Source organism: Pyrgilauda ruficollis, unplaced genomic scaffold (genome assembly GCF_017590135.1).
Source record: "Pyrgilauda ruficollis isolate IOZ18807 unplaced genomic scaffold, ASM1759013v1 scaffold21, whole genome shotgun sequence".
In the NCBI taxonomy this organism is placed as follows: domain Eukaryota; kingdom Metazoa; phylum Chordata; class Aves; order Passeriformes; family Passeridae; genus Pyrgilauda; species Pyrgilauda ruficollis.
The window spans coordinates 1,655,335-1,666,180 of NW_024520318.1; the positions used below are offsets into that span (position 1 = coordinate 1,655,335).

At 48.1% G+C, this 10,846-nt stretch overlaps 1 protein-coding gene across 1 annotated transcript in view; it reads left to right on the forward strand.

Moving 5' to 3' along the window:
* SMC4 (structural maintenance of chromosomes 4) overlaps positions 1–10,816 on the forward strand; it is a 29,649-nt gene extending 18,833 nt beyond the window's left edge. The window contains exons 12-24 of the mRNA XM_041467719.1: positions 227–412; positions 940–1,101; positions 1,251–1,476; positions 1,574–1,653; positions 2,292–2,444; positions 2,548–2,674; positions 3,589–3,778; positions 4,287–4,431; positions 5,040–5,213; positions 5,667–5,849; positions 6,403–6,635; positions 7,036–7,219; positions 7,755–10,816. Of these exons, the coding sequence (XP_041323653.1) occupies positions 227–412; positions 940–1,101; positions 1,251–1,476; positions 1,574–1,653; positions 2,292–2,444; positions 2,548–2,674; positions 3,589–3,778; positions 4,287–4,431; positions 5,040–5,213; positions 5,667–5,849; positions 6,403–6,635; positions 7,036–7,219; positions 7,755–7,943 (2,232 nt within the window). The 3' untranslated portion in view covers positions 7,944–10,816. The remainder of the gene's footprint in view (positions 1–226; positions 413–939; positions 1,102–1,250; positions 1,477–1,573; positions 1,654–2,291; positions 2,445–2,547; positions 2,675–3,588; positions 3,779–4,286; positions 4,432–5,039; positions 5,214–5,666; positions 5,850–6,402; positions 6,636–7,035; positions 7,220–7,754) is intronic.
* The last annotated feature ends 30 nt before the right edge of the window (positions 10,817–10,846 follow it).

Here is a 10,846-nt window from a genome sequence, read left to right on the forward strand (position 1 = left end):
GCCCAAGGCCAGATTGGACATTGGGAATTCGAGCAGCCTGGGACAGTGGGAGGTGTCCCTGCCATGGCAGGGGTGGCACTGGGCAAGCTTCAATGTCCCTCCCAAATCATTCTTTAAATTTCATTTCCTGCTCCTCAATCATTCCCCAAAGAACAAAGGCATGCATTGAAGGCTCCCTGAATCCAGTAGATTTTGGGAGGCTGAGCCAATGTCTTTGAACCCCCAGAAAGAGAATGCTCTGGAGAAGCTGGGAAGGGAAGAATCCGGGGCCAAGGATCTCGTGCGAAACCTGCGCCGAAAAGTAGAGGAAGCCAAAAGTTCTTTAGCACAGAGTCGCAGCCGAGGAAAAGTGCTCGAGGCTCTGCTCCAGCAGAAGAAATGTGGGAACATTCCTGGCCTCTATGGAAGGCTGGTAAGTGTTAGAAGGCTGTTACAACTCCAGTGTTGAACTTCAGAGGAGCTGAGTGGTGTTCCTGTGATGAAGTGTGGGAGGCCTCACTACCCTGGCATTAGGAATTTGGAGAGGGATGCCTCACTACCCTGGCATTAGGAGTTAGGAGAGGGATGCCTCACTACCCTGGCATTAGGAATTTGGAGAGGGATGCCTCACTACCCTGGCATTAGGAATTTGGAGAGCAGAGCTGTAAATCCCGTGGACTTGCTGTAAAATCAAACATTTTTCAGTTCTTTCCAAGCAATGTTGGTTTAAAGTTCTGAAAATTCAAACCTGAGTTTTCATTCCTGTTGCATGTCAGTGTAATTGTAAAAGTGCTGGGTTTGTATTCTGCAGTTTTTTGTCCAAGGAGAATTATCTCTCCTTCAGAAAAATCAGTTTATTCAGATTTTAAGAAGCGCATTCACGGATTTACTGGGACACAACTCAAAGAGCAGCTCAGGTGCCAACTAATCAGTGTTTGTCCCTCGTCCCTCCATCCTCAGGGAGACCTGGGGGCCATCGATGACAAGTACGACGTGGCCATTTCCTCCTCGTGTGGAGCCTTGGATCACATTGTTGTGGACACCATTGACACTGCCCAGGCCTGTGTGAACTTCCTGAAGGCCGGAGGGATTGGAGTTGCCACCTTTATAGCCCTGGACAAGGTGAGTCCCACCCTTGGGAAAACAAATCATTTTGCTGTTAATTGCAGTCTAATTACATTTATTTTAAAGCCTTAATATCCCATAGAATAACAAGATGACCTCAACATTTATCCCAGAGATTGATTCCTTGATTTCCTCTGTGGATGTAGATGGCTGTGTGGGAAAAGAAAATGGAGAAAATCCCAACTCCTGAGAACGTGCCGCGGCTCTTTGACCTGGTGAAGGTGGAGGACCCGATGGTTCGCCTGGCCTTCTACTTCGCTCTCAGGGACACTCTGGTGGCCAAAAACCTGGAAGAAGCCACCAGAATAGCATTCCAAAAGCAGAAAAGGTGGAGGGTGGTAACCCTGCAAGGACAAATCATCGAGGTGTCAGGTACTGCAGCCCCAGCTGGAGCTCCACTGGAAGCACTTTGTGGGTGATATTGCAGCCCAAGGAGTTCTCTGAGCTCTTCTCACCCCTTTTTCTGTAGGAACCATGACTGGTGGGGGAGGAAAAGTCATGAAGGGCAGAATGGGCTCCTCAGTCGTGATGGATATCTCAGAAGAAGAGGTGAGTACATGATGGAAATGCAATTCCAGCAGAATTCCTTCGTTTGGGCAGTTCTGTCACACATGTGCCTTTCACAGCACCATGAGCAGGAGCAGTCTGGGATGGAGGATAATTAGAAGGGGTTATAAAGACAAAACTCCCACTGTTAGCAGAGGTTAGAATGCTTTGAAGTGCATCAGGGATAAAAGGGTTGTCACTGGCAGGGGCTGCCCAGGGAGGTTTGGAGTCCCCATCCCTGGAGGTGGCACTCAGTGCTCTGGGCTGGGGACAAGGTGGTGACCAGGCACAGGCTGGACTCAGTAGTCCTGGAGGGCTTTTCCAGCCTCAGGAATTCTGGAATTCTGTGTTTGTTCAGAGCCCAGCCCATTATTGAATTCAGTCTCTCAGTGCTTCCTTTGATAGCTTGGACACCATTTTGGAAAAGCAGGATGCAGTTTGCTTTTCCTTCTGAATTCCATTTAGGTTTTAATCTGGAGCTGCTCCTCTTGTTTCTCACTGGCACAGCTGATGTTCCCAGCTCAGACTCCCCAAGCTGAAGTTTTTACTCCACTTTCTCCTGCGTTTTAAGAGCACAGGGATGAGCCCTGGCTTGGTTTTGTCATGGTGACATCAGTAAATAATCCTCTCATTTTGTGTAGATCAGCAAAATGGAATCCCAGCTGCAGAGGGATTCCAAAAGAGCCGTGCAGTGTGAGGAGGAGAAATCCCAGCTTGAGGAAGCCATAAGGAAACTGCAGCAGGAGATCCGGGAGATGAGGAACACCTCGGAGAAATACACAGCCAGTATCCGGGTGAGAATCCCTGAGCACTTCCAGCCTCAGCCCCACACGGGCCTGGCTGCTCTCAAGGAGTTTTCAAGGACAAGATTCCAGCCCAGTTTTGTGTTCTCTGCAGGGATTTTCTGAGCAAGAAACTGATCTCAAAAATCAAATCAAGGAACTCGAAGCCAACGTCGCTGCTGCTGCTCCAGACAAAACCAAACAGAAGGAATTGGAAAAAGTCCTTGATGGTTATAAAAAAGGTACATTTTTTGGAGAGGGGATTTGAGATAAAAGTTGTAGTAATCTCTTTTAGCAATAGAGGAAGGAGTGGGTTTGGGTTTGTGCTTCAGTTCCCTGTCTTGGTTTGGGACCTCGTTTTTCTAGGTATTTCTAGAGATCAGAAAGTAAAACCCCTTTTCTTTGTAATTGCTCAAGTTCATGTTTTAGTCAAGCTAAAGTAAACATGAATTTCAGTATTTTGTTTCTTTGCTTAGATTTTTGTGGCTGTATCACACATTCATAGGGAAACGTAGTTTAATTAGGGGTAAGAATTGTTAATGAGGAGGCAATGATATGAAAGTCAAGTGAAGGTTTTTGCCAGGCTCTAACCAGGCTCTGCCATGGATCTATAAAAGAGATCCCTGTATTGTTTGTGGGAACACATCCCTTTTGTGCTGTGATGCTGTCCAGCAGGGGCAGGATTACACATTGACACCAGCTCCTGGGAAATGCTGGTGGCCAGTTTTTAAAAATTTACCTTTTGAGCATCTTCCCATTAATTAAATGCAAAGAATGAGTTTGGAATAACTTCTAATGCACCTCCTGTATTTAAGTACTCTGTACATTAAGTAATCCATGCTGAGTGGGTTTTGTGGCAGGTAACTTCTCATGCACCACCTCCTGTATTTAAGTACTCTGTACATTAAGTAATCCATGCTGAGTGGGTTTTGTGGCAGGAGAGCTTTGCTAGAGCAGTGGCAGAAAGAAGTGAGCGGATTTTGATGTTTGTCACAGTTAAACTGATCATTTATCACAGAATATGTACACTCCTCAATCGAGGAGCAGAGCAGAGCTCCCACCTGGAGTCCCTTCCATCCCTTTGTCCCTCCAGTGCTGGTGCCCACGAGCAGGGCCAGGCTGGCACAGGGCCCTGAGTCCCCTTTTGCTCACACAGATTACGAGCGCGTGGCGGAGAAGGCCGGGAAGATGGAGGAGGAGGTGAAACGGCTGCACCAGCTCATCATGGACACCAACAACCAGAAACTGAAGGCTCAGCAGGACAAAATTGATAAGATTGACAAGGAGATGGATGAATGTTCCTCAGCCATCACCAAGGCTCAGGTGGCAGTGAAGACTGCAGACAGGTACAGCACGGGGAGCCTCAGGCTGGAGCTGCACTCGCTCAGTGTCTGTGCTACGTGGGGCTCAGCGAGGGAAAGGGAAGTCAAATTTTGTAATTTCTAATAGTTTAAAAGTCACATTTAATCAGCATTTCTCTAGTATTTGACCGAATTATTTCTTTAATATTGCCTAAACTGCAATATTCAGGAGAAAGTCCAAAATAGCACTTGATTGGATGTGCTGGAGCAGTTAAAATCTGAAGGGACTGATTTTATTAGGAGCTCTGTCAGGAAATAAAAAGGGATCTATTTTTTATGGGAGCTCACCACTCCATAGAGATTCCAAACTCTGAAAGAAGAAATGAAGTCGTTTAGAGAGGTCTGGCTGCTGAGGAAGACAACTTTATTTTCCTTGGATCCCTCTGGAGTGTGGGAGTTGGTGCCTAAACCAGCACCTCCTCCTTGTTGCCAGTGAGACTGTGCTCCTGGATTATTTTCTGTGAGGTGCACAAAGCTCCCTGTCCCTGGGCAGGAACCTGAAGAAATCCGAGGAGGCTCTGCAGCGCACGGAGAAGGAGATGGAAGAAAATGAGAAGGAAATGAAGAAACTGACAGAAGAGCTGACAACGCTGGAGGACAAAGCCACTGAGGTGATGAACGAGTGCAAGCAGGCTGAGGTGAGTCCTGGGACCACTCTGTGCTCCAGGGAAATCAGGGAGAGGAGTTAAATCCTCCCTGTGTCCCACTGATATCCCATTCTCTCTGCACAGCAGCCAGGCCGTGGCAATGGTGTATTTTCATTTTTTACACTCACCTGGAAGTTTATCCTGACCCAGTTTAGGAAAAAAACTTAACACCAGGTCTCCCCAAACAAATTGCTGGGTTTCTTAAGTATAAAATTTTTCTTACACATAAAAACTTTCTTAAACTTAAAATTTTTCCAGTTATGTGGGATTTTAGTTTCCCATCTAGATTTCTGTGAGAGAGGGAAAACCAGGATGGCTGAAATACTTTCAAATAAATCTAAGAGTTGATATCTTTCTCTAATTAGCTAAAAATGAGTGCAGGACACGTTTGATGCAGATCTGGAATGAAAATACAAACTGCAGCATTTTCTCAGTAATTCCAGAATTCAAGGATCAGTTATAAATCTAAGAATATTTGTTTCCATCCATAGCTATGACTAAATTAAGTGAAAACAGACTTTTCACCCAAAAAAGGGGTAGCATTTTGTAGGTGATTGATTAATGTTCTTTTTGGGGGCATTTGCCATTTTCCTACTCAGGAAGCTTTGCCAGCAGTGCAGGAGGAGCTGAAGAATTTACTCCAGGAGATGAAAACTATTCGAGATGCTGAACATACCCTTCAAAGTGAAGCTCTGAGCATCAAGCTGAAAATTGAACAAATTGACAGCCACATTTCCACCCACCAGGGGAAGATTAAATACTGGCAGAAAGAGGTAGGAAATGGTTTAGTTCCTAAAACTTAAATCAGGGAATTGTGGAATGGTTTGGGTTGGGACAGACCTTAAAGCTCATCCAGATCCACCCTCAGGGACACCTTCCACAATCCCAGGTTGCTCCAAGCCCTGTCCTGGCCTTGGGCACTGCCAGGGATCCTGGGGCAGCCCCAGCTGCTCTGTGGATCTCACAGGATGAACCATCAACATCCCCTTAGGAAACAGAGGACTTGGGAGAAAACTCCTCTTCAGATCCCAGCTTATTGCTGTATATGCAGGAGCAGGATGATAGGATAAAGGGAATTTATTCTCTTTTTCACTTCCTATTTTAAAGACCTGTGGGAAGACTCTTGGAGCACTTGGAGATTAGAAGCTTCTCTGTACTAACCCAGAAAAAACTCCTTTTAGAAAGAGCCCCACGTGTCTGTTACACTCCCCACCCCGTGTTTGCAGATCTCCAAGCTGTCCCTGCACGCCATCGAGGGCGAGGCCCGCGAGGAGCTGCGGCTGCTGAGCGACGAGGAGCTGGAGGCGCTGCAGGAGCCCGACGTGCTCAGCAAGAAAATCGCGCTGCTGGAGGCACAGCGCCACCAGCTCCGCCCCAACCTGGGCGCCATCGCCGAGTACAGGAGCAAGGTACAGCCCCGGGGGATAGCCCAGCCCCGGGCATTCCAGGAGAACGGGCCTGATCCCCCTCCTTCCTTCTGGAAGCCTGGAATTTGCCTGTTCCTGTTGTTAGCAGCTGGTCCTTAGCCGAGGTGAAGGTTGTTTCTAGGAGCTTCTGTCTGCCTTTTGTTTCCCACACCGTTGTCAGTGTCAGGTGACAACTTCCTGGGTGATCTTGAAGTCTTTTCCAACCTAAATAATTCCGTGATTCTCCTGGGAATGTTTATTTAACAGAGTCAAGTCTTCACAGCCAAGACAGACACACGATACCCAGATTTTTCCCTCCTCACATCAGTAATAGTAAACCATTCAAGAGATGAAGTATTTTTTATTTTGACACAGGTTTGGTTTTTTGTTTTCCCTCAGCAGCAGAGATGGGAAAAGAGACAATTTGAGGGGTTTTGTTTCAGGGCTGTTAGCCAAGCTGGGGAAAAGGAATGTTCACATGGTAGGAAAAGTGATTTAAACATTAAACTGAGGAGGCAGCTCCAAGTGCCCTTGGGTTTGGTTGTTTCCCCTGCAGGAAGAGCTGTACCTGAAGCACGTGGAAGAACTGGACAACATCACCAGCGAGAGGGACAAATTCAGAGAGGCCTTTGAAGAGCTGAGGAAACAGAGGCTGAATGAATTCATGGCAGGATTTAATGTCATCACCAACAAGCTGAAGGAGAACTACCAGATGCTCACGCTGGGAGGGGATGCTGAGCTGGAGCTTGTGGACAGTCTGGATCCCTTCTCAGAGGGAATCATGTTCAGGTTTTCAAAATACTTTATATTCTATTAATTTTTAATCATTATAGTCCTTTTTTCAACCTGTTTTTAAAGTAAATGCTCATTGATCTTCAGTGAACCAAGACAGGCTCAATGTGGTCAAATAGTGACAGAAACCACAAGTTTTTAGCTCTCAGATTCATTTCTTTCTCCTGGAGAAATCAGGAGCTAAAGCAGTTGGAAAGCTTTGAACTCATTTCTCAGCACTTCTTAATTCTCAGGTCACTTCATTCTGCATGAGGAATGATGGCAGGAATGCTCCCAGGATGAATCCATGAGCTGGGAGTTCAGCTGGGAAAGGCAGTGAGGCACAGCCCCCTGTTACCCAGCTGAGCTCAGGCAGAGATCAGAATTCCTGACAGCCCCAACTCTTGCTCTGTTCCAGTGTCCGGCCTCCCAAGAAAAGCTGGAAGAAAATCTTCAACCTGTCAGGAGGAGAGAAGACCCTGAGCTCGCTGGCTCTGGTGTTTGCCCTGCACCACTACAAACCCACCCCGCTGTATTTCATGGACGAGATCGACGCCGCCCTGGACTTCAAGAACGTCTCCATCGTAGCATTTTACATCTATGTGAGTTCCTCGTGCCTCAGCCCTGAGAGGGGCCCTTCTCCTCCAGAAGGGACAAAGTGGCCACACAGTTGCAGGCAGATTTCAGGTCTGGGCTGCTCCCTCTGAACACACAGACTCCCCCAAAGCATCAGCTACTGGCAGAACGCACAACTTTAGCTGTCACTGATGTCTCCATGGATCCAAGCTCCTGATTTCCCAAGGTTCCTTGGATTTACACTCCCATGTCATTCCCATCAGTGTCTTTGATCTGTATCTTAATTAGTAGTAATTGATTTTTTTCATGCCTTCAAAACTTCTGCCCTCAGCATATTTAATCAAAGCAAACCCCTTACGCGGCTCCAGTTCAGGTAATTAAACATTGAATACTCAGAGTTATTATTAACTGACAAAGATTAGGGGCAGATACTTCAGATTAGGGAAGCACTTGGAAATTCCCTGCCTGCAGCTGCAGTTTTAGACTTGGCTTGGTGTGCCACGCCAGGACGGGGGGGATTTTGGGAATGCTAGGCACTAACACAAATCACTTCTGTTTCAGGAACAAACCAAAAACGCCCAGTTCATCATCATCAGCCTGAGGAACAACATGTTTGAGATTGCAGACAGATTGATTGGGATTTATAAAACTCAGAACACCACCAAAAGTGTGGCCACCAACCCCAAAATCCTGGCTGTGAAAGGACTGGAGGAACTTGGTCTCCCTTCATGCAGTGTATCCCAGAGTTAGGGAAGAAGCAACTTCCAGCCCCATGGCTGCTGTTTATTTTGTCTGATCTCATTTTGTATCATAGACTTTGTTTTGTTTTGTAAATTCTAAATAAATTTGTAAAAAATTGTTCTTGTTAATATAAACCCAGCATTGATAAATTTGTTTTTGAATGTCATGTAAAAATTGAGGAAAGAGAGATGTAAATTGATGAAAAGAGAGACTGCATGAGGTTGGGCAGGGGCAGCACCAAAGAGACAGCAATTTAAGGAATCAGTGCCATTTACTGTAATGCAAAACTGCCAAGAATTTTGGGATAAGCTCAGCAATGCACCTGATCTTTGGCAGAGAATTCCAGGAGGATGTTAAGGACCAAATTCCACAGTTGTGGATCAAGGCAAAGCTCACCTCTCTTCACCTGAAGTGTATCAGGACTGCAGTTCAGAGGAAATCCATGCAATACAGAAGAGGAAGGATACAGAAACAGAACAAGTGTAGAGCTTTAGCAATCCAGCTTTTAAGCAGAAATTGAAAATAATGCTGGATTGCTGCAAGAGGTTTTCAATCTAATGGAAGCAGTCAGGAAGGATTCTCCTGCACAGCTCCAGGGGCAGGCCAGAAGAGAGGCACAGCTCCTGCACTCTGGCCTGCAGGTAGGTGCAGGAATCCTGATAAATCCCCAGCAGGAATTCCCAGGGATGGTGCCAGATGAGATCTCCTTGTGCCACAACGACACAAGCGAGGTCAGGATCAGCAGAAGAGCCTGTGGTTCAGTAAGAGCAGCCCGGAGTGCAGGTGCTGCTGTTTGCTTTCCAGAGCATTGGCTGTTGTGATCCAGGTGTAGCTTTGGGGCGTGGATCTCGTTCACCTGCCCGGTTTCAGTTCAGACCACGTGTCCTGCAGCACCTTCTCCATCCTAGGATGGATCTCCAGAGGTTCAGGCTCCGGGAGCTGCCTCAGTCTGAGAGCGTGGAGCCACAGCTGCAGCTCGTTCACCTCCTCCAGGAAGAGCAGCAGGGACTCCCCCTGAAGAGCCAAGTGCAGCTCCTTCAGCTCACTCTTCTACCTCGTTTTTCCACCTCCTCCATGAGGGGATCGAATGTCTCCAAAATGCTCCGAGGTATCACCAAGTTCCTTAATCTACTGCAGCACAGCTTCCCTGCCGCAGCCTCGGAGCAGAGACCACCTTGGAGCGGGACGGATCCAGGAGCTGCTCCAGGAGCTGCCCCGGAGCCTCCCTGGCTTTGCTGTGGGCGCTCTGGCGGTGCCCGCGGCGCAGAATGCCCGGCGGCTGCCGGGCTGTGCCCTGCTCCAGCTGCAGCCCGCTCCTCCTGCTGGCACGGTGGGTACGGAGCGTGCCAGTATCACTGAACGGGGCTGCCTTGGTGTGTCTGGCCCCAGCAGCTGACCAGATAGCGGCACCTGCGGAGTTTTCTCCCCAGAAATGCTGTTCAGTGCCTGTGGTCGCAGCTGGGCACGTGGGGACAAGCAGTGCTGTTGAGGGGTCACTCCTCAGGCCTCCCTGAGCTGGAGAAACCTTTGAGGCGACGGTGAAGGAAGGAGTGGGTCCTGATGGAGAGTTTTTATTCTGGGCTGCATGGCCTCTGAATCCTGCAACTCCAACAGCACTCCAACCGTGTGGTGTGCTTGCCCTTTTACCTGGGGAGAGAACACAGGGAGCACCAGCCAGGAATGGGGGAGGGGGTCTCAGGTGAGAGGGACACCTGGGTGGGCCAGTGGCCCCAGGGGGTGGAGAGCATCCTTTGAACCTGCCGAGCACTCAATTTCTGGGTTGAGAGAGTGCCCAGCAGGGGTCAAGGGTGGGGAAAAGAGAGGTGATTGACACCCCACCTGGGGAAGGAACCGGGGAAACTGAGGCACACCACGACAACGCACCGCAAGCATGGGCAGCGCCTGGCAGCAGGCACTGGCAGCTCCAGAGGCTGTCAGCACATGGCACAGGTGAGCTCCTCCAGCCGCTCCACGGCCACACAAAACACAGAGCAGAGGGGACTGAGCTCTGCTCGCAGCCCCTGCAGTGACCCACGAGCCCCAGCAGCACATCTGGCTGGGAATTCCCTGCCTCGGCACCGGGGGGAATCCAATGGAACTGAGCAACAGAGCTCAGCAAACCCCAGGCTGCACTCAGCATTCACCCAGCCGTATCCATATCATCCACAGCCAACCCTCAGAAACCCGGGAAAAGCAGCAGTCTGACACCAGATACTGGCTACAGTGGGAAACGGCAGCAGCGTGCTGAAAGCCACAACTAGAATTTCTAAATAACCTCAGAGCTATGGAAATTTTCTCCCACCAGGAGTAACATTTTCAATGTGAACAGAAGCATAGAATTTTTTTTTCTCTCCATGCATTTCAAGGGTTACTTTTGTAACATAAAATAGTCATAAGTTCATTAAACAGTCACACTGAGAAGCTCCCTCAAGGCTCTGAGGTCAGCAGCCCTCACAGGCAACACCACATCAGGAATTACTCCTGGGTTACTTTAAGCACCAAAATGAAAAATTAACTTTCACTTTCCACTCTCTGCAATGTTGCTTTGTTCTATTTCCCAGCTGAGTGAAATCACACTGCAAAGTCACAAGTCACACTAAAGTCTGTTTTCATAATAAATCATAATCCTGGTTTTCCTTCTGCTAAAAATGGAGAAATTGGCACCAAATTTCCTTCTCTTTGTGCCACACTTTTCTTATCCTTCATCAGCTCTGTAGTCTTTGCTACAATGCAGAAATTAATTGTCAGAGCATTTAGGATCAAATCCCATCAATTCAGGGTCTAAGCTGAGATCTGCAGACAATGATGTGGGCCCAGGCTGAGGGAAGGCAGGAGCTGAACAGCCAGCCCCTGTTTTTGGGAGTTAAATCAGCTCTGAGCACAGCAGCCTGTGCTGCTGGCACAGAAATAAG